The 24,048-nt window shown below is 39.7% G+C and overlaps 1 protein-coding gene across 1 annotated transcript; it reads right to left on the reverse strand.

The window, feature by feature from the left end:
• Positions 1-1,506: 1,506 nt before the first annotated feature.
• Positions 1,507-23,123, reverse strand: LOC311504045 (actin-binding LIM protein 1-like). Its single transcript, XM_084566997.1, has 19 exons — positions 22,540-23,123; positions 18,633-18,770; positions 11,246-11,429; positions 11,049-11,158; positions 10,283-10,409; positions 9,868-9,961; positions 9,164-9,251; positions 9,009-9,067; positions 7,481-7,558; positions 6,552-6,716; positions 5,703-5,732; positions 5,450-5,573; positions 3,855-3,905; positions 3,303-3,367; positions 3,026-3,071; positions 2,892-2,899; positions 2,565-2,639; positions 1,993-2,073; positions 1,507-1,733 (listed from the first exon to the last, which is right to left on the reverse strand). The coding sequence occupies exons 1-19, from the start codon at positions 22,844-22,846 to the stop codon at positions 1,620-1,622; spliced, it is 1,944 nt and encodes a 647-aa protein (XP_084423123.1). The 5' UTR covers positions 22,847-23,123; the 3' UTR covers positions 1,507-1,619.
• Positions 23,124-24,048: the final 925 nt, after the last annotated feature.

Genomic DNA, 24,048 nt, shown 5'->3' on the forward strand with positions numbered 1-24,048 from the left:
TGCTGGTACTAAATTGGACTCAAATTAGAAAATTACAATTACAACAGTCAGCTTTGATTACCCCACACAGAAATTTTGTGTAAACAATGATGGATTCGGTTTGTTTTTTGCTTGGAGTTTAAATTAAGCTTGGCTTAGTATCTATTGATTTTAACAGGGAGACAGATAGTAAGTAAAATGCTGATATTAAAGACATGCCCACTTTACAATAGGATAGAAACCATGAAGTTATCTGTGAAAATCTGTGCAGAGCAGAGAAAACCAGCACAAGGATCTCTGTCATTATCAGCAGGCTCTTTGAAGTGGCCTTTAAAGTGACATTCTTTTCAGATTCCAAGACTGTGAGAAAACTAGAAATACATGCAGGGGGGGAAGTGTGCTCTATTTGTCCTGTCAATACAAAAATCCATCTATTTACTCAGCTTGTAGGAGGTGTAAGGTTTTATTCGGGGCGCTTGAGGTGGACAGCAAAGTCAAGGTGGCAAATACAGTAACATTTACAACAGCTGAGCATGGGTGAAACATGAAAACATAAATGGGTGTTAAACCTTCTTAATTAGTCCTGCAGCAACACACTGAAGCACATTTCAGTGACAATTTATTGACACGGAAGAAACTTCAATATTATCTCAATCAAAGTCAATTGATTAACAAAGTATTTAATAACGTATTCGGTGATAATGGCACCCGGTCCTGTAGTAGATCATTTAACATCTTGTCCCTCCCAGAACTACGTGTTAATGAAGTGTATGTCCAGGTATCCAAAAACTACACTGTGCACCAAGTATGATGTGGACTATTATCTAGAAAAGCCAGAGTCTTTGTGAGCTACAAAGGCTCACTTATACATTGCTGACAGCGCCAGTGCTGTCAGCAATTCTCTATCATCAGAAGGGAAACAGAAGAATATAGTGATGACTCTGTGGTTTTAGTTATGGTTGTGTAGTGTGTGTTCTGGGTGCATAACCTTACCCCAAATCTCATAGTAAATGAACATAAGCAAGTAATATAAGGTAAAGTGAAAACATACATTTTTGGGTAAGCAACAAAAATCCCTTAGCTACGGTTAAACTGATCAGCGTAAGGCGAGGGAAAGGCTGTCTTCACTGTTACGACATGTCAGCTTCACACAGGATGCAGAGCCTCAAAGAGCACGCTGCTTTCTCCATGCGTTATTTATAGGCCGTGGCTCAGATGGTACAGAAGGTTGTCCACTAATTGTAGGGCTGACATTCAATCCCTGCCCATCGTGTCCTCGGGCAATACACTGGCAGGTGAGAACCTTGCCTGACAGCTTCTGCCATTGGTGTGTGAGCGTGAGTGTGAATGGATGTGAATCAGTACCGCTAAGGCAGAAAAGTGCGATTTGAGTGCAGACCACATGCAATTTGCTTTCCACTAACCTACATAAGAATCACAGCATGTGTCATAAATGTCCTCATCTACCACCAAAGCTAAGGTGATGTTCGTGTTTTCAGGTGTAAGGTTATAATTTTAACCAGCATACAGAGACTAATAAGGAAAGAGTAGTGTCTGTGGAAAGTTATGACCTGTCCTCTACTTCAAATTTGCCGTGTACTGCTTGTTAGCAAAGTGTTCGACCGTGCATCAGGCAGCGTTTAGAAGAGATTGACCTTCTTTTTCATGTCATTGCGTTTCCAAAGCGGGAGTCTGTCAAATTGTTGAATCTCCATGCCAAAGATCTTGAAGAATGAATCCGGGGATAGGTGATGCTGTAAAAGGAGAGTAGCAGAGGATAAAGCTGCAGAGTTAATCGGCTTCACATTGTCTTGCTCTGAGATGAAACTCACGCTGTAGATTTGACTCAAGCTAAATATTGTCCTTGTTTTTAAGGAAACAATTACCTTTTGGTTCAAATTTCAGTATTTGTGCAGTGAACGGTCATTTTTTTCTCATCAGCGTGTACTGGATGATCGTACAATACATAATCAAACACTGTGTCACATTTTATGACTGCTTTTCATTCTATACCTCAAGTCTTGTTCTGTCGACGTCCCTGGGAAGCTTGACTCGCCCTCCGTGAGTCACCGTGAGCATTTCATATGGGTAGACCTTGACAGAACAAAAGCCGGTTGAGAACGTTTTATAATCTTAACAATAGCCCTTACTGATGGAGCACGTTTCTAATCCCATGTCATGAAGTGATTCACACAAGCATCAGAGTCAAAAGAAGCAGATCTTAAGATCTCATGCACCTAAACACAATCTCTTGCAAAAGCTAGCGAACGCAGAGTGCATCTATTGTGAAAGCAAGGCACAGCTAGCATGGATAGATGAAGTCTGCAGTGTACGGCCTGTACCAGGGAGGAAGATAATGAAATCGTCCTTGAAACCTCAGGTGTCAGTGCACAGTTTATATTTGAAATCTATCCTAAGATCCGGTGAAGATTTCTGTCTTTGCTGTTCTTACGTTCAATCTTTTAAGCCTGTATGTCCAGATTATGCAGCCTTTGCTGCGAAAAAATGCTCTGCATCGTTGTAGGTTCTGCAGATAACTAAATAAGGGAATTGAAAAAGAAGACAAATACACAAACAGTACTTGCTTTTGGTTCCAGCAAATTAGGCATAGACACTCCTCTGTCCATTCGTGCAAATGGAGGTGGACTGTCATGGATGAGCTAAAGAAAGAGGCAGACACATGCAATCGGAAGATATCATGGCGGGATTAATGGCTTGGAGATTACTTGGAGATTACAGCAATCAAGTAAAGTATAACATGTGAAAGTCAGTTATGTAATATGTACAATGTATAAGGCTGTATTAAAATAAAGCTCAGAGCAGGCAGCAAGGTCAGATTAATCTTTTGGAAATGCAATCAATCAAACGGGGAAATTGTAGTGAGCTCCATCCATTAAGTTGCTCTCACTTACCTTGAAATCTGAAAGGCAACAGGGTAAACACACACACAAAACATAGTTACTTTTATGGTAGTATCAGTTGGTGAATAATACATAGTAATAATTCAGATCATTTAGGTAAATAATAGGAGTGTTGGCATACTAACCTCTGAATCTGTTGCCGTTGTAGTGTGAGAAATCAGCTGACTGAGGCTTAAAGAGAAGAAAACAAAAGAGAAGTCACCACAAATACTTTCTATATTGTTTTCAGAGCAATCCAATAAAACATAAACCAATTAAACAGTTAAGACCCTTTGATTTAGTTGAACTGAAAATGTGTATTTGCACAAAACTCCTTGAATCACCTAATCAGATTAGTGTTACTTAATAGCCTTATACAATATTTCTAAAGAGAGAATTAGGTATTAGTTACGTTCCTCTTACCGGATTATGTCCATTGTGACCATATCCAGGCAGAGAGGATGTCTGGGATGTGGAGGAATTTGGATCTATGTAAGTGAAACAGCAGACAGATAAGCTTGCCGTGAGACGATTTACAGTCAGACTCAGCTCGCTGCCCAATATAGACTAGACTTACTGAGAGAAAAATACCTTTCCAGGTTCTTATCTTGACCTTTTGACTGATTGTTCTGCAAAATTGATTTTCCAAGTACTATTCTATTTTCAAATTTTACATTCTCCGTAAGAGATTTGTTGCATTTCTATGTTCGCCAACGAGTTAGTGTTTGGATTAAACCAGATTATCCTCAAATCAGTTTGTTTACCACTTATTCCAGTGTGTTGTATTTATGATGATTTCTGTTTTAGTGGTTAACTTGGTGTAAAGTTTGATTGAGAAGAACTAGAATTAAAGTTCTAACAAAGAGAGTCAGTCATCTGTGTTCAGATTAAACCATACAACAACAGATAATACATTAGATTATTACAATTATTATTCGTTTAACTGAAATTTGAACGGTTGCATGAGTACTGTACCTTGCTGTTTATAAATTGGAGGCCTCCTGTACATGTTGAAGCCTTCATCTGCTGATAAAGAAGAATTCAAGGTTAGCAGATGGTTACTTCTAAAAATTTCATACAGTCAAATCAAATACCAGTAATGTTGTTGTGTCTCTCTAGCAGATGGTTGCCAGTCACTCTTTTTCTTTCAGTATTCAAAAGAAAGCTTTCAAATTTGGTAGGATATTTAAACTCTAGTTGTAGTGCTACTAGCATTTAAGAAACGAGACATTTAAAATGTAATTTAATTTCACATAATTTCTCAGACATTCCAAAAAGTCCATATCAATTACGGACTAGATCCCTCTAGTTGCACCACTCTCTCTGCACTTCTGTCTGCATGAATCAAGGCTGCGTGGGTTGTAAGTGGTTTGTGAGAGATATTCAGCTCCCACTAAAGACGTGCCAGAGATTACCGTTCAAAGCTCGTTATATCTCATCCACGCACGATAAAAGGGGCTTTGAAGAAAAGGAGAGTCACAGAGAGTTGCTGCTATAAATAGGGATGTGTGAGTGAAGTTGGTAGGAGGCACAGAAATATTTATTTATCTAATCAATCAAACCACATTTATAAATAGTGGAGTACAGTGTGCAGGATGGGAGAAGAAAGCGTGCCGTCTCTTGCGGTAAATAGGTGCGGCTGACAGGCCCGCTGAACTTTGACCACTAGATGGCTCATGTTTCCACTATTTCAAAGTGCTATGCAGACATTATTCTTCCAGCATGCCACTAACCACACTCCCTTGTAGTTTAGAGTAAAAAATAACAGCTTATATATATTTACCGATCAGCCACAACATTAAAACCAATGACAGGTGAGGGGAATGGCTGCAATGCAATTGTTCCGCTGAGAAATCCTGGCATTCATAGATGTTATTTAGACACGTACCGCCCACATAACATTGTTGCTGACCAGGCACCCCCACCACATTGCAACAACACTCCCTAATGGCAGCAGCCATGCCCAGCAGGATAATGTGGTCTTCCACACCATGAAAACTGCTTAAGAACAACTCAAAAAAAAAACAACAACAACAGTTAACTCGGCTTCCCCAAACTGACCAAGTATCTGTGGGATGCTCTGGAACAAGCCTGATCCACAGAGGCCCCTCCCATCGACCCATAGGACCCAAAGACTCCCCTATCAACGTCCTGGTGCCTGACACCACTGGACACCCTTAGAGGGCCTCTGTCCATTTCTCGATGCACCAGAACTTTGTGGGAGGCTCAAAGGAAACTAAACAATATTAGGCAATAATACTGAGGCTGATACATAGTAAAATAGGTGAAGGCTAAATACGAGCAGAGAAAAGTAGCAGAGCAACGGGGAGTCTTACCTTTCCTGGGAGAAAGAGAGTAACATAAAGGAGAAGTGGGGCAGGTGTATTTGGTGCCAGAAAATAAAGAGGGAGAAGGGATCAGCCCTGGTTATTCCAAGAAGGTGGAGGGAGGAGGAGGAAGAGGAGGAGGAGGAGTTGTGGTGGTAAAAGGTAAGCAGAAGATACATTTTTTTAATAACGTTAAAAGGGAGCTCAGAGAATTGAGACATTTCTTACGCGTGCTCTTCTCACCTGGCCTGTGGAAGTGTCGCGGTGACCTGGACGGAGTGAAGCTGTGACGATTGTAGCCTGCATGAACGCCAAAAGACCCGTGACTGGTAGATTTCGGTATGCTGGTTCTCATTTCAAAACTCTCCTGGAAAGAGAGAGAGAGAAAAAAACGTAAAGCCGATGTAAAATGGAGAACAAAGTAAATACTTAAGATTTGAAGATTTGAACAGTAAATGGTGTGTCACTCTGAACAACAAGCTGAACAACCATTTACCTCTGTGGATTCAGATACGTTTCCTGGTGACTGAATCAAACAGACAGAAAAATAAAAATAATAATCAGTAATGCATTCATTTAGTGTTTACTAGAAGGTAACAAACAGTGACTCCAGGTGAAAATCTCAAAACAGCCTCGTCCCAACGACAATGCAGCTTCTTCACAAGAGGAAGATATCAATCATTAGTCAGTCAGCTAAATTTGAAAAATCCCTAAGCTTGGATATCGCTGTAAAGATGCTCAATCATTCAGGTCATGATATATTTAAAACAAGACTAAAACAAGTAATCCTGAAGTCGTTTCGTCACTCGTCCAAGTGGCTTCTCCCTTCCTTGAAAACCGGTGGGGAGTCGAGATTTTATTTGCGAACACCTGCACTCACCTGAGTTAGAGGATCTTACTCAGATTAACCTGTGCGACATTTTCTTAGTACAGATTTGCTTACCTAATAACGGCCAGAAATGTAAGCCTTGTTTTGGACACTAAATAAAGGAGTTGTGAGGTTTTCACATGAGGACAAACACATGGAAGGTAGGAAACAAAAAGGATTTGATCACAAAGCTACTTTTGTTTCGAGTAGAAGGAATAACCACCTTTGACTTTTATCACTTTGACTCCATGTTACCATAAGCAAGCAAACATCCACTGACTCTAAATTGCAAGTAGAAAGTAAATACCCTATACTTTGGCTATTAAGGATATTTTAATTTAAGATATAAACACTTTCAAAATAATCTGAGCCAAAACACAGTTACATACGAGAACAACCAAACAAGACTTCACTTGGTTTGTTGAGTCAAACCAAGAAAAACAAACATGTCACTGGATATAACTTGGATGGAGTTACCTCTGCAGGGCTTTGTCTGTCCTGTCTGTAGCCTTTTTCGTCCAAAGCAGGAGAGCGGTCGGACTTATAGGATATCATATCAGGGTGCTCTATATCGTATATAGCCTTGACTCTGGGAATTGCTGCTAAGTCTCTGTAATCAATGATCTCATTATCTACTTTTGCCTGGGACCAGGACAGGGAAGAGAGAGGGGAGGAGGCAGTGGTAAGGAGAAGGGCACAGAGGGTGGGAGAAAGAAGGAGCACACAGTTACAGGTTAGGTCAGGAGAAAGGTCCTTATTACATCACTCGAGGGAGGAACAAAACTTTAATCCCACAGCATCACGAATTTGGTCTGAATTTGGCACATGATGTGAATAATTCAGACATTAAAAAAAAAAAAAAGTGAATTGTTTTTGGTTTATTATTGAGGTGTTTTAAAATGGGAGTAAAGTTTTGATCCATTTCACGAACCGGCAGGGTGATCGTGGATGACGCAGGAAGCAAAACACCAAAAGCATTGTTTGTTTTTTGCCATCAAACTCAGTCTGAATGAAACTGATTGAGCAAATAAACTCTTCAATATGTGGTTGCCTCTTTTACTAATGAACTACTGAAGATAATGGGGATTATGCCTCTCTTTGTCATTCAACCACAATTGAATCGCCCAACACAAGCAACATGAAACTAGTTCCAAACAGTCAAGGTAGAGTTGAAATATTCAAAAATAAATAAAGCCAGCATATTTACAGAATAATGTCACTGATTTTGTTATTCTGTTATTTTCCTAGTCGTTCGTCTGTCAAACAGAAAGATCTTGCAAGAGAGACAATTTGTCCATGCGACTGCCCTGTGTAAATGAAGGGATAAATGAAACACCGATCAACCCACATGGGAACTGTGCACACCAGGTGAAGATGCTGGGCAGACGTCGGCATCAGAAACTTACACAGATCGTCCTGCCGGGGCTCCCTGGGGTGCATGAGCCGGGTCTGGAGCAGGAGCTTTCAGATGATGATCTGGTGGCCTGGTGGATTTGAAAAAATAATAATAATAACGGAATTAGTTTGATACTCTCTCAAATCTCTTTACATCTACTCACAACTTAGTGCACACATCTGGACTGGTTTGTACAGTACAGATCTGGCACAAGCATACAGCATGTGTATTACTCTGTGTTGTAACTGAACAACAATTAGTTTAGTGAATAGGACTGAAAAAAACAAGAGCAAGCATGCAACACTGTCAAGTTCCTTTTAAAGGGGAATTATCATTTTTTACAACCTGGACCTTATTTCTGGCATAAAATACGATCGTTTACTCACCCATATAACTTTGGTGTCATTTGGAGTCGTTCGGAAGATATTTAGATCCAGCGGAGCTCCCCGAAATATCCATATAGTGGGAGTGACTGGGGCACCGAAACGCAGCCTCTAAATAACGCATTATCTGCCGTGAAACTCGTTCATTTCACCAATATTTTGTTATGATATGCTAGTGCTATTCCCCATTGAATCCAGAGTTACCTGTTATCTATTCGCGGATGTGCAGCGCTATGTTGTTCTTCGGCCAGCTGTTCCTCTCTCTGCCTCCACATCCTCCTTTCAACAAGCTCCTCATCCGTATACTCTGGCTCAAAACGGTAAGTACGTCCATCATAAACAAAGTCGTCATCCTCAACCTCAGAGTCGGAAAAATATCCAGCCGTGTTGCAAAGAAATAGCAGTAGCATAATACAGGTAAACAAGCCGACCGTTGTGGGAGTGAGCGGCACTCGGAAATGACATCATCCAGGTCAGACGTTATTGGGTCAATCTACAGACCCCGGATGATGATAACAGGTAACTCCGGACTCAACGGGGAATAGCACTAGCTTATCATAACAAAATATTGGTGAAATGAACGAGTTTCGTGGCAGATAATACGTTATTTAGAGGCTGCGTTTCGGTGCCCCAGTCACTCCCACTATATGGATATACACGGCGCTCCGCTGGATCTAAATAAAATCTGAACGACTCCAAATGACACCAGAGTTATATGGGTGAGTAAATTATCTTATTTTATACCAGAAATATGGTCCAGGTTGTAAAAAACGGTAATTCCCCTTTAATTATCTTGGTCTGCAAACCCAAAGCCATTATGTCTTTATTTTTTGATACTTTGAATTGGCACACAGCATCTGATTCGTCAACCCGGTGAGAAAAAAAGGTGTCTATCCTATTATTATAAGTACGGTTAATCTCAAACACTGAAATCCCATTCTGCTCACTCAAAACATCTGTAAGTGCAAACGACATGCCAGGTCGCAATATTAACCTTCAGATCATTTACTGGGAAATAGAAATCAAGACAGGGTGTTTTTGGTCTGCTGACCTAGGACCAAAGTGTAAAGAAAATACAGAAGTTGAAGAAATAAGCACACGATAAATCACACCAACATGGAGATAAAGCGGAACGTTAGGTTAGTGATGTCTTACCCTGTAACTTTCCTCGGTTCGGCTGTTGTCTCTGCATTCTGGGTGCCAAACTGTTGACCCTATATTAGCAGAAAAAAATAAATAAAACTGCATCCTCACTAATAACAGATATACCGCATATTCGCTGAATGGTTACAGTTTAATCCCGAACTGACCTTGCAGATACATTTCTTCTCCCTCTGTGAACATTTTGTCACATCGGCTGCATCTCGCACAGCTGGGGTGATAGTGCTTGTCTCCGGCCTACAGTGCAGCAGATAAAGAGTGAGGCAAAAGTTGTAGACAGACTGCGTATGGACGAGAATTACATGTGCCTGTTTGGAAATTACACCACAGCTTGTGGGCTTCTTTTTTTTAAACTTGAAATTGATTTGTTTAAAAGTTGCACAAGCCACTTTGGACATCTGCACGTCACATGGCGCACAACTATTTGTACAGTTTTTGCAAATATATCTATGATATCTTTCACTATATGAATCTGTGGCAATTTTATCTTTAGCACTGTCAACAGTAGCCATTTTAGCAAACATAATAGTCATTCTGTATGTATGACAATGAGGATGTGCACTCTAGTTAAATTCTTGTACCAATTAGCCTCTACAGTTGTATTTATCATTAACAGTATTCATTCATTCACTCATTCATTGTATAGGCTGCTTTTGTAAATTTAATCCAAGCTGCATGTTTGAAAAATATATGTATCAGCATTAGCAGTAAATTAGCAGTAGTTATTTTTATTTACTGAAATAAAGTAAGTTGATTTACAGTGGTTAAAAATAAATCTGAAAAGCTGTGTCACAAAATGTATTCTAATAACAGGAGAAACCTGATAAAAGCCTCAGACTCAACCCCATCTCACCTCGAGGACTTTTCCTGTTATGAACTTCTGACATGCTTCACATTTGACCCCAAACTGAATCTGGTAGTCTCTCTCACAGTAGGGAACGCCATCCCTGAAAGAAACACATCCGTGTGTTAGTTGTAATCCCGCACTTTGCAGTTATTATCTCTTTATGCTGGACCATTTGATCTGAAATTGAGCCACAGTGACACTGTTTTTTAATTTTTTATATTATTTTTTGGACAACAAAATTTGAGACACATGCAAATGTGGAAAAATTTTAGATCCCATGCATTGCTTATTTTATTTATTGACCATTTTAGATGTTCGTGTATTGTGATTAGTATCATTAGTAAGGCATAAGGCAGACAGTTATTTTTGACATTTCCTGACATTGCTTAAGAATGAAGAGGAAGAAGAGACTTGTATTTACTTGCTGATATATTCTCCAATCAGCACTTTCCTGCAGGTTTTACACTTGAAGCAGCCGAGGTGCCACTGGCCACCCAGGGCCAACAGAGCCTGGCCATTCTTGATGTCTCGACCGCAGCCAGTGCAATCTGATAAAACACACACACACACATTCTGGATATTCTGTACACTGCATGTGTAAACTGAACAAAGTTTGTCTGACATCACACCAGTACAAAATCACTTTCTATACCGTCCTACTAAGAGCTCCTCTTAATCCCGTAGCTTTGCGAGTCTGGATCCTCAATCGATTTACAACATATCCAGTCGCAAGGTGAACAAGGTCAAGCCGAGGTGGAGAGGTGACTTCTAAGTACTGAGCCATTGGCTTGGCAGGGACTCAAGCGAGTGACTGGATATGTAAGGTAAAGTCGACTCATGGTGTTGTAAAACAGTCCAGTGCCTCAGGAAGAGGTTAGACTGGAACTAGTGACACCGTTTATGAAAACGACTATGCAGACATCACAAGTAATCTCCTGTTTGAAATTTGAAGATGATTATGATTGTGTTTCCCTGCATGCAGACAGATGTGGAGCTGACTTTGAATGACTGTGGAGCACAGGGGAGCACTAAATAAAGAGGCAGATGGCATAGGAAGCACAGCTGGCCAATGCTCAGTTCGACGTCTTTTTGGTAGTGCAGGGGATCAAAGCTGTGATCTAGTTCTGATATGAACATTGGATCAAATGTTCTTTCTGGAGGAGTTTATTAAACAAGAATGCACTCACTGCTGGAAGTGCGAATGTCATCGGCAGCAGGAGACACAGGTTCCATACAGCGCTGACAGAGGCATTCTTTTCCATTGAAGGTGACGCGGTCCCCGGCAGGAAAGGGCTGTCTGAAAAGCAAGAGGTACACCACAGGTATTATTTCCTGCGAAACATGCTGACATATCTAAAGCTCATGAAAATGTTTTGACAGTTACTTGCAAAGGGTGCAAACGAAGCAGGCCGGGTGGTAGGTCTTCCCCAGGACCGTGACCACCTCTCCCTCCACAAAGTCCCCACATCGGTTGCAAAGGGTGCCGTGAAGTCGCTGGAAGTCCACCGGGCAGAGGTAGTCCCCGTTCTTCATGAAGAAGCCACTCTGCCCCAAGTCACAGCCACACACTACACAAAGACATGCACAGAGAAACGGATGACACATTGCGTTGTGTTATATATTGCATTGCTTTATATTAACTTTACATCAGTGGACTAGAGAGAGACAGAGGCAGGGAGTTAGTAACATGCAGCAGTCTCATATAAATGCACTGACCATGAAAAAGAGTAAAGAAGAAGTCCCCCAACAACCTAGGCCTATAGCAACATGGACAAGAGATGGTTTAGTCTCACCAGAGGCGGTCCTAATATAAGCTCGATCAAAAATGAAAATTTTAAGTCTAACCTCAAAAATACACATTGCTCTCAAAGTGCCGGCTTTGTTCATTGTGAGCAACATGTTCTATTGATGAAATGTGATTTCTTTAAGATAAGTAAGAGGTTGGTCATGAAGGGCCTTGTATGCGAAGAGAAGAATTTTAAATTCTATTCTGGATTTGTGATCTCTCTTGGCGATTCTTGTCAATGCTCTCAAAGCAGTATTCTGAATGAGCTGGAGGCTTTTTAGATAGCTATAAGGACATCCTGATAATTAGGACTTTCCAAACAAATGCATGGACTACATTTTTAGTAACAGCTGACAAATCTCCAGAGAATCAGCAGCAGCTCTGCAGCTCAAAACAGCCCGACAGAGGTTTTTAACTTCTGTATCGTGTTGACTGATTATCTGCTCCACGTGTCTGTTTTCTCTTTACCCCGAAACACCTCGTATAGACCCACTGTTCATTGCCTGACCACCACCAAATGGCTGGAAGACGGACAAGATTAACAACGAGCTTGTGAATTGATGCAGCTGGTCAACTGCTGCAGCTTTTGTTGTTGTTGTTGTTGTTTTTGTTCATGTTTTCTACAACTTTATAAAAATACTAATTTGTGTGCTGTGTTTGTTGATCATTTCTGGCCAGAGAGGAAAATAGCTCAACTAATAGTAGGCGCTACAAAAAAAAAGTCAAAACAAGTAATCGCACCAAACAGCAATGAGTTACTGATTAAAGGTTTAACCTCGTGGACCCTCTACACGACACTATAACCAGGCAGAGAAGACAGACTGCTGTCCCAATCGTTTGTCCCTCAGGACATATGACTCTGTATATTTTATATACAGCATTACATAGTAATATCTTATATATTTCACTACTTGCAGTACACAGTATCTATATATCTGTATTACCACCTATCTGCATATCCATATTTATTGCAAATTATATTGCAAAAAGTATTATCATATATATATATATATATATATTAGTATATTGTATATTATATACTGTACCTTTGTATATTTTTGATTTACACCTTTGGATATTTTAGGTATTGTTTATTGTTTATTGTTTATAGGATCCCCATTAGCTGGGGCTTACGTCCCAGCTATTCTTCCTGGGGTCCGACAATACAGACAGATAATAAATAATTTTAAAATTCATTACATCACATCAACAAACCTTAGATTGGCAAGACTCCATACGTATACAGAATCTCACACACACACACACACACACACACACACACGCACATGCACACACACACACGTATACATATTCACCTACACAAGATATATACACACAAAAAAAAAAAAAACCTTCTCTTACATATATACCCCCTACTGCTCAGATCATAGCTGTTATGTATGATTGACTAAGGTGTTTTTTCATATGTTTTTTGAACGCATGTTTTTTATCTATTTTAGTTAAAAAAGCTGGCAACTTGTTCCATGCTGCAATTGCTCTATATCTGACTGTGCGTTGAAAGGAGTTGGAATTAGCCTTAGGTACAGTAAAACGCCCCGCAGCTGCATACCTTGTGTTATGATTATGGGTATTAGAACTTTTGCAGAACAGATTATATTGACTCAATGGTGTTTTGTTGTTTAAGATTGTCCAGGTTGATGTTAATATGGATGCATTCAGCCTATCTTCAACTTTCAACCAGTTTAAGTGTGAGTGCATGTAGTTAATATTTGTCTTGTATGGACATCTAAGAACAAGTCGTGCTGCTTTGTTCTGGACCCGCTGAAGTTTAGCTAGATGTTCTTTGGTGGCATTTGACCATATAATACTGCAATATTCCATCTGAGAAAGAACCAATGTCTCTGTAACCTTCTTTTTTAAATCTGTTGTTAGGAATGTGCTACTGCGTCTAAGTAAGGCTATTCCACTACTCATTTTTTTCACTGTCTGGTCAATTTGTTTAGACCAGGACAGTCTACTGTCTAGGATGACACCTAGTAGCTTAACTTCCTTTACCTGTTCTATTGGTGTTTTGTTAATAGAGAGATTAAGCACTGGCTCAAGACTTAAGGAATGATTAGAACCAAATACAATACTTTTTGTTTTTGCTATATTTAGGACCAGTCTATTTTGTTTTACCCAACCCTCTATGATTCCTAACACCCTATTTAAGGAGTTTGCCAGGTCTGCAGGTGTTTTTGCAGCTGTATACACAGTTGTATCATCTGCATACATTACTACCCTCGTATTGTGTAGAGCTAAAGGTAAATCATTAGTAAAGATTGAGAACATTAGTGGGCCCAAGCAGCTTCCTTGTGGTACACCACACTCAACACTTACACTGTCTGAAAAACTACCATTGAAAAATACTTTTTGTGACCTTAATGTCAGATAGCTCTTCAACCAGTCAATTGCTGGGGGTTGAAAACCATAGCTTTCCAGCTTTTGAAGAAGTAGGCCATGGTCAATTACATCAAATGCTGCAGTAAAATCTAATAGGACAGCACCACAGATGTTTTGATGGTCAATTTCTGTCAGCCACTCATCTGTCATCTGAGTAAGAGCAGTACATGTAGAATGTCCTTTCCTGTATGCGTGTTGGAACTCAGTTATCAGGTTATTTGCAGAGAAGTAATGTTGCATTTGATCAAATACCAACTTCTCAAAGATTTTACTAAGCGCTGATAGCAAGCTAATGGGTCTACTATTTGATGTTGTAAAACTTTTTTTCTTATCCTTTAATAGTGGGATGATTTTAGCCACCTTCCATTCTTTGGGAAAGGTACATTTCTCCAAGCTAGTATTAAAAATATGACAGACGGGGGCAGAGACATAACCAACCACCATTCTGAGCAATTTTCCATCTATACAATCAATGCCTGCTTCTTGATCTTTGCAACATGACTTAATTATTTTGCTCACTATATCTTCCTTCACTTTATTAAACTGAAAGGAACATGAATAATTTTTCATTAGCTGTTGTATATTAACAATGGAACCATTGTTTCCCCCTGATACCTGCTCCCTTCTCAAATTATCCACTTTTTTAATGAAGTATTCATTGAGATAGTTGGCAATGTCCCTTGATTTAGTGATGAAAGTCCCGTCATTTTCAATATAGCTTGGTTGTAAAGATGTTTTTCTCCCCATGATGTTGTTTAGTATCCTCCATAGCTTTTTCCCATCATTGCTAAATTTACTCAACTGTGCAGTCAAATATGCTTTCTTTTTCTTCAAATTAAGTTTGGTAACAAAATTCCTCAGCTTACAATAATTCTTTCTGTCAGTTTCACTCCCAGTCTTGTTTGCTCTAGTCTTTGCCTCATTCCTCTTGCACATATGTTGTTTCAATTCATCATCAACCCATGGAGCTCCAAAAGTTTTAACTGTCATTTTCCTCACAGGGGCATGTGAATCAATCACTGGTACAAACTCAGACAGAAATGCTTGTAGTGCCGCATCTGGTTCATCTTCCCTGAAAACATTTGACCAGTTTATTTTACTTATATCCTCCACAAAGGCCTCCTCAGAGAACCTTTTATAAGATCTTGTCAGAATAACTCTAGGCTTAACTTTTGGTATACTACCCTTCCTTGCAATGACTACAACATTATGATCACTAAAGCCTATAGGGACTGATACTGCTTTTGAGTAAGACCCAGTTCTGTTTATGTAGATGTGATCAATGCAAGAGGATGTAATACCTTTATTGTTAAAACCTACTCTGGTCGGCTGATTTACCATTTGTTGTAGACCACATATATTGGTTATGTTCATGAGCCTCTGCTTTAAGGGACAGTTGGATAATAGCCAATCTACATTAAGGTCACCTGTCAGAATGACCTCCATGTTTAAGTCGCATACTTTGTCAATCATGTCACTTATATCTTCAATGTAGCTGATGTTTACGTTTGGAGGTCTGTAACAACAGCCTACCAGTATATCTTTTTGATGTGGTAATTTGACTTGCAGCCACAGTACTTCAATTTCATTTGGCATAATATCTTCCCTTATTTTTGCTGGAATATGATCTTGAACATAAAAAGCTACTCCACCACCATGACAATTTCTGTCTCTTCGATATATGTTAAACCCAGACATTAACACAGTTCCATTACTAAAAGTATCGTCAAGATGTGTCTCAGAAATGGCAATAATGTGAACAGAGTTAGCAGTTACAAAATCATACAGGTCGTTAATTTTGTTTCTCAAACTACAAATATTCAAGTGTGCCACCTTCAAGCTTTTCTTTGGTAACCCTGCAGTAGATAACATCAATGAAATGTAAAAAGCAAAATCAAAATATTTTGTGTCCATGCATATCAGTCTGTAGATGCTCTTCTTTCTCCTTTCCGAATGATAAGTTTGTCATATCGCAGATAGGCAATGTCTCCCCTCTCTCTGGCTTCTCTCATTTTAGGCAGGAGTTCTTTCCTTTTCTGTCGCACAGCCTCAGGATAGTCCTCATTAATAAAGACCCTTGTCCCCTTCAGCTTTCTGGCATTCCTTAAAACCATGTCTCTGTCCCTTGCTCGGTGGAATCTCACAATAATCGGACGTGGTCTGCCTTGATTGCTTTCTCCCGAGTTGTTCATCTTTCCAGCCCGCATGGCATATTCGACTCCAATTGTCTTAGGGTCCAAGTCTAATTTATCCTTGAAAAGTGTCAGGACTTTTTCCTCAGAGACAACGTTGTTTTCATTTTCTGTCTCAACAATGCCATCGATGATTACATTATTTCGCCTTGCCTGGCCGTCAAGGAAGTCAGCTTTTGAGTCCAATACCAGCATGGATTCTGCCAGTCGGTCTATGTCTGATTCTTGTGATTTGTAGTTTAGCTGAATTCCCTTGTTGATGGCTTTAAGGTCATCCACCTCCTTTTGTGTGAATTGCAGGCTTGTCCGTAATTCCTGCTGTTCTTTTAACAAATCATCAATTCTTTTATTGGCTGTGTCCATAATGGTGAAAACACAAACTTTAAAATTGCTCTCTTGCTGCTGTAGAAGTTCTTTATAAAAAGCCTTTTGTTGTTCCAGGAGTTCATGCACTTGTGTCATTGATACAATTTGCTCATTGTCTTTGTCTCTCCCCCTACCACCAGCCATTATGTCTTAGGCCTAGGCCCAACAACAAACACAAGTCCCAAAAAGAGTCCCAAACCTTTCAATGTTACTCTTGCAAAATTTTCTTCCACTTGTTTTTAAGTTCAAGTGAGCTTTTGGCATGAAATGTAAAAGGATTGCCGAGATATTTGCAGATTTGAGTTACCTAGTTCAGCAGACCAACAGCAGATCAAACATTTGATATTCTTTGTAAACTGTTTATATATACATCTATTTGCAGTTCAAGACAATATATTATGATGATACACCTGTGTTGTGTTTTCATTTGTTTCCTTTTTTTCTGAAGTGTCACCTTCTCTCAGGCCCAGTAGTGAGTTATCTCATCAAAGAGATGAGATAAATGCTATTCTGGCTGTCCGACCTTCTGATTCTGCCAGGCTTTCTAAAGCGTTTATGTGTGCGTACTAAGTGCGATCGGCTCAGTGACAGGTTATTGACAGGATGTCGTGTTTTCTCTCAGCTTGTTGGGAGTCATTCGACACCACCAAATCCACTCTGTCCCTCTGAGCCAAGCACAACAGAATGCACCGAGATGCCAAGGACAGGTTTGTGCTGCTCTATTCCTGTCCCACTGTGACTCACAACATCACACAAGTCACATTGTAAATAATGCTATTTTTAAGTTTGCATGAGACATGCACAGATATATTTCTATATTGTCAAGGTACAGAAAGTATCTCCTTGATTTACTTATATAATGATGATAATGATGATAATAGCTAAAGTTGCACTGTGTAGCTTTTCTTCATCACCTTTTGTGACAATACAATTCTGATTCATTCCCACTGTGCCAACACTGTAAGCCTCCCTTCTCTAAAAGTTTCTTTGTCGTCTCTGTGTTGTAAACATCGTCACAAAGAGATGAAAGGGAGCCAACATGAGAAGCTTGTCAGCGCCGATTAGTGAGGACAATAGCTAGATGAGGAAATATGTTTCCATGAAGCTGAGTGACTCGGATGAATGACCCAGGACGTTCTCACAACCGCCTGTTGTACACATAGAATGTTTTGTGAAACTTATGTCATCCGTACTTGAACTGAATTTAACAAAACTGCTGAAAATAAGGTATTTGAATAGAACCTAAAAGGTCAAATGTGTTACTGTTTAAATGTAAAATGCATGTTAATACATATTTTGATTTTGGCTGACTCACTTTGGTTATGTTCCCAATCCAGCACAAGGTTTAGTACTGGGACCACTTCTGTTATTTTAAATATTAATAATGTTGATCAAAATGTTTCTTATGCAAGTTAACTCTATGCAGATGATACCGTAATATACTGCTCTGTCTCTACACCACCTCAGGCTTTTTGTCGACTACAATTAGCTTTTAATATTGGACAACAAAGCTTTGAATAATGACAAAACATCTGGATACTGTCTAGGTACCATCCAGGGAGTGTGGATAATTATTATTATACAAATTTATAATATATGTCAAGGTTGTATCATCTGTATTGTATACCTGTACACTTAAGCATAGGTATATTCTTGCTCTGCTTCTATCTTGCCAAAGGATCCACACCCTTCCATTCTGAATTGGGACAAATGGTTTTCAAGTGTGCTGCTCTCTCTGCAGTGGATGCTGTTCTCACTAAAAAGATATAAAGTCATTTTTGGAAGCATGTTGGACATCACTGTTGGAATCTTGTTATGAACATTTTAATGTTCTTGCGATTCTGTTATTTCCATGGAAATTGTCAACCTTGATATTTGTGCTGCTGCTTATCTAGTCCAGGTTGTACCCACCCCCTTTGTTGGCCACATTACTTTAGACTGTACATTTAGTCACCACTTTGTTTGATGTCAAATATGACAAATAATCAATGACAAAAAAGTTAAAACCTACTGATGGCACTCACCTTTGCAGGAAAAGCACTTTATGTGGAAGTAGCTGTTCTGGACTCGCAGCACCTCTCCTTTGCATGACTCCCCACATCTGAAGCACTCTATGACCTGCTTCTCTGGACATGGATTGCAACCGTCCTGGGTCTGCAGCACTATAGGGGCAGAAGACATTAAGAATCAATTAAGTCTTAAGCAGTTTTTTTTCTATTACATAAATTTTTTTCTTTTGGTCACCGATGCACATTCTGCAGTGGCTCAACCACTGATCAAGACCAAAGTGACTACAGCTAAGTTGCTTGCGTAGTTAAAACACTTTATTAAGTTGGGAAAAGACAAGAAAGACTTTAGGGCAACAATCTTCTTTCACAGGTTCAGGTTCATCCTTTTTATTCCTGAGCACTTCATAACAATATATTAGTAGCTCAGCAGTGTCTTTACTTTTACTTAACTGCATAACTGCAAGTTTCTAGTCCATGTGAATAGTACCTACAAGCGAAAAACAAGAGCTCACAAATAATTTGCTGCAGAGTTAAAAATTAATTAATCTCTCATCAACACTATTAGTAAATATACTCAACATGAGCCAAACCTTGTTGTATAGTGTATTTAGCTTAGAATTAATTAGAATTAAAACTAACTAAATCTTTCTGCCTCTTTCATGTCTATGTCGCAACAGAAGCACAGGATGCCTGTTCAATCTAATCACAGCCCACTTTAAAAGTCCTCAATGTGATTAGCAGAGGAGAGAGGGGAAAGAATGTGGCTCTTTCACAGCGCTCTGTCTTCCAATGTGTGGACACACTGCACACCAACGGATAAACAGACTCATGAACTTTATCTCATTTCGTACACTGTTGCTGCAGAAAAGTCTGCAGTCCTCCCCTGAAATGCACTCACACAAATCGCCCCGCAGATCCTCTGCTCCACTAACATGAATTAGGTGTTTTAAGCTTATTCAACCCAAACAGAAATCTGCACACTTGGAGTGTGAAGCTGAAATGCTTTTGTGCTGACCTGAGTGCCAGGAGCAGTCTTGTGGACGCTTAAAAAAAATGAGTCAAGCACCATCGGTATGTGGCCTCAAGTCTGCCCCACAACAGGAGAGATTTGTTACTACGGCAACAAGCATGTAGGACTAACTGGATTAAGAGACCATGTCCCCTAATGGTTAATGCAATGTTTACTGTACAGATTGCACAGTTTAATAGATATGATTTATGTGAACAGCGCTGCAGTGATTTTAAACCTCCACTATGGGTTTGTTGCCGCAATAAAGACGGATTAGAAATCATACAATACAGCCTTAGAGCAACTATAGCTTTGGAGCAAGTACAGCTACAGCTGCAAAGTTTTTAACTTAAACCTAAAACAGCTTTGTAAATGTGACAGATTTTAAGAGTATTTCCACACGAACAGAACGTCCAGAGAAAGAAGAAAAAAGCAGGCTAAAAAAAACAACTTACAAATGTAAGCATTACCAGTGCCAAACTTAACAAAATCCCAGTGAGAATGTAACCCATCAGTTTGGCCACAGCCCTCCAACAATTACTAAAAATCCAGCCAAACTGGCGCGAGTCCCAGAACGCCTCAGATATTTGTTAATGACAGAGCTGTGCCGGCCATTCATGCTGCTCGTTTGTGTTGAGGAAATGTACAAATTCACTGCCACAGGTCAGACATGTTTTTTTTTTTTTTTTTTTTTTATTGCTGTTGTAAATTGACCGGTGAACAATGACGGACTAATCTGTACTCTTCTGCTCCGTGTAAATAATCCAGCCTATGGGCGCGGTATTATCCGGTACATAAAGTATTGTGCGCTTTTAGTCCAAACTGCCTCCCACTCTTTCTTGATCTCTCCCAGAATGTGAAGCTGATATGGTGTCAAGTATTAGCAAATGTTAGATTTAGAAAGACAGCAAATGGAGAGAAACCCGAGACGGGGCAGCTAATCACACGGCCCGCTATCTAGTGAGGGGGAATCTATTTAAAGTATTCAGTTTTTTAATGCAGATGTTTAACAAAGCTGTATTCTTACTTTTGCTGTGAGACCAGACTAGTTTAACTTGTTTAAACTTGTTAAATTAGGGATATTTGAAGAAGCAGAGTACGGGCACATTTTTGGCACAAATTCACGTACTTTCGAGATGGATGGAGACGTCAAGAAGACTTCAGCGACAGTTTTACCTTGAAGACCGTCTTTATTATCAGACAAATGTCTTCCAGCTTTCATCACATCAGCATGACGCTGACACCTGGCATGAAAGTTTATTTTTATATACCAAATTGTCTCCACTGTGTCTCCATTAAATATCTGCCTCTATTGTGGATGGTCAGTGACGCATGACTAGAGGTGATAAATTATTAAGCACCTATATTTTGGCGGGAACATAATGGAACATGAGTGACGTCTTTCAATCCCTGAAAATGATCTTGTACGGCTTCATTTATTTTATTTTTTTCCATCTGAATCACTTGATTGGACCATGGATTATTTGGAACAGCATCGAAGGCCCCTTTGATTAAGAATTACAGTTTAAAAAAGTTTAATAACTTTTTTTGAGATGCAAAATTAGAGCTCAGACCAACCCCTGTTGACATCGACAACCGCTAGCCTGGCATTGTGAGAGGTGTTACTTATTTCTGCGGATGACTGACATTTTAGTGCCAACAGAGCATCTGCCTGTTCGCTGTGGCTGCATAATAGGGTAATCAAGCTTAATTCAGAAGTATTTCGAAAATCACATGCTGGTCTTACCCAAGCATGATGTTGTGTGATTAGCTCTAACAGCTGTGCTCGCACTTTTCCCCACTTGGCATTCTTATTGTCTACCTCAAGTCTAGTTTCCAGATCTGGGGAAGGAGTGTAGTATAAAACAATGTCATTTTGTCTTTAAGGTCCACACAGCAGAGCTTTTACATTGAACCTCCCAGACAAATTAAAATCAATGTAGAGTTGAATTGACATGTAGACGACACAAGACGACAGAACACACGTTACTTGTTCTGAAGTTTAAACCAATCAACTGGCCCCTCTGCTGTGTCATTACAAGGAAAGCAAAATTAAACACAAAATACAATTACGAGTTGAAACACAAGAGTGTAAAGCCAAATAATAAGTCACATCTTTTAAAAACTGGCCCTGTCATGGAAAAAAAAATGTAAACAAGTGTGCACACACAGAGCACAAACACACACACACACACTCTCTCTCTCTTGTCTACCTTTCGCTTTCATGACAGCCGGCCCCTGCTCGCCTGTGGTGTGAGTTCCCTGCAGCGGATCAGAGTGAAGGGAGGAACTAACTGGACGGCTGGTCCAAGAGAAAAGGGGGTGGTCCCAAAACACGGAGGGCAGGAGTGTGTGTGTGTGTGTGTGTGTGCTTGTTTGTGTGTGTGCTCTGAAAGAGGACCACAGGAGTCCAGTGAAAAGTTCCCGATCCGTGCCCTCCTCATATACTGACAGGGAGAGTGTTTAAATCTGAGCAGCAGTTAATTTTATAAGGGAGGGAAGCATCTAAAATATAGAATATTTGATGCAAGGAATGAATCTCTGCGGTGATAAACAGTAAAACTAAATGACTAGCTGGCACCATATTACATGTGTGCAACATTATGCAGAGTCTAGTGAGTACATTAAGTCATTTGAAATAAAAATGAAGCCTTTATCAATATAAAACAGTGTTCAAACGTTCAGCTTTCCTACAAGATTTTGATTCTTTTCTCTTGAAATGGTGAAATACAAAAATATTTGTAATATTTAGCTAATTCTGTGGCATCTAATTGTTACTGAGCATTTCTCGCTTATAAATCAATCATTTGTCATCTATGTGGCCTCCTCTAACTACTTAAATTATAAAAAAAAATGTGACATGTCATTAATATAAACTTCTATCAATGGAAACTAAACCAAACTGTTCATTACCTGACATGTCAGGTACGCCTTCCAACTTTTCACACAGGATGTAGTCGTTGGGGTTGAGGAACGGCAGCTGCTCCATCATGGACTGCTTCGGAATGAGGTAGAGGACCTCTGCTATCTCCCCATCTTCAATTATTGACATGCGTCTGACGGAGTTCTTCCTCTTCACCCGGTCCAGAACCACCACTTCATTGCTGGAGCCGCAGAGCTTCCCCAGGCTGCTGAGGTTGAGGAGGTTCGCCATGGTCGTGTTGTCCAGACTTTCAGCCAAACAGTTCAGGCTGCACACCGACCCCAATTTAGACACCATACAGCAAGTGTTGACCGTCAAGAATTAAGTTGCTCTCAGAGACGTTGTGACTGACTCAGCGTGTGTTTGTTATCCATCTGGCAGTCAAAGACTAACTCCTGCCACACGCCCCTTAAGAAGATTAAGTAAGGTATATTTTTAGAGTTTATTCAGGGCAAACAGAGGGTCTGAGCTCTAGGAAAGCTCTATCAGGTAAACTTCATCCCTCCGTTCCAGTGACTTTGACTTATCTAAGCTAATGATTAATGCACCTTTTTAATAAGATTACGGGCCACCCCTGTATCATCCAGCTAAGCACAGAGGTAAAATCATATTATTCAAAGCTTCATTAAATGTCCACCATCTGTTTGATTGTTGGTTGATATAAACACATGGACTGCTGGGAACAAAATCATTAGTATTCAAATATCTGATAATCTCGGCAAAGTCAGTCAGTTGGATGAATTAGACCAAAGAACCTGCTGCATTTAGCTGCACAGCGTCAGGGAAAAAGGGGCTGGCACCCTGAAATAAGTACTTGACTTCTACAAGAGTATTTTTACTGAATTTCAGAGGCAGAAATACATTGTAATACTGTATCGTGTAGCATATTCTATAAAAATACACCAGTCTAAAACTTTTCCTTTCATCCTTCAGGTTCACACGAATGTTAAAATACATGTTTCTATCAGTAGCATTTGATGTATTTTAATGTAATGAATAAAAGAAACTGCACTCTAATGTCATCAAACTGATGGTCTCGATTTTGAAGGAGAATTATAAAAACTATTCTGGAAACGTGTTTTCACACATGGCGTTGTGGGTTGTTGAATGTTAATTTATGAGAACAGGTTCTTATTGCATTCATTCATTCATTCATTCATTTTTCTTCTGTGACTGCTTGTCTTGTGAAGGGGTGTGGGGGGGCTGGAGCCTATTCTACGGTTGTGACATGAAGAAGTACCGTTACCTTGACTACCTACAATCGCTTATCAGTTGACAACAAATGTGTAAAGAGCTCCACCTACTGGCTATTGTGTACATTACCTGAGCTGAGCAGAGGAATATTAGCTGGTTCCCGCCATTATTATTATACATTTATAATTCAAATATATTACACTTATGCTAACAGGACAGTGTTTGTTACATTAATAGAAAAACATTTAAATCTGCAAGAAGTATTTCAAAGTCATTTGAGGGCAGCAGAAAAACTAGTTGTGACC

This window comes from Chelon labrosus (assembly GCF_963514085.1).
Source record: "Chelon labrosus genome assembly, chromosome: 19".
NCBI lineage: Eukaryota > Metazoa > Chordata > Actinopteri > Mugiliformes > Mugilidae > Chelon > Chelon labrosus.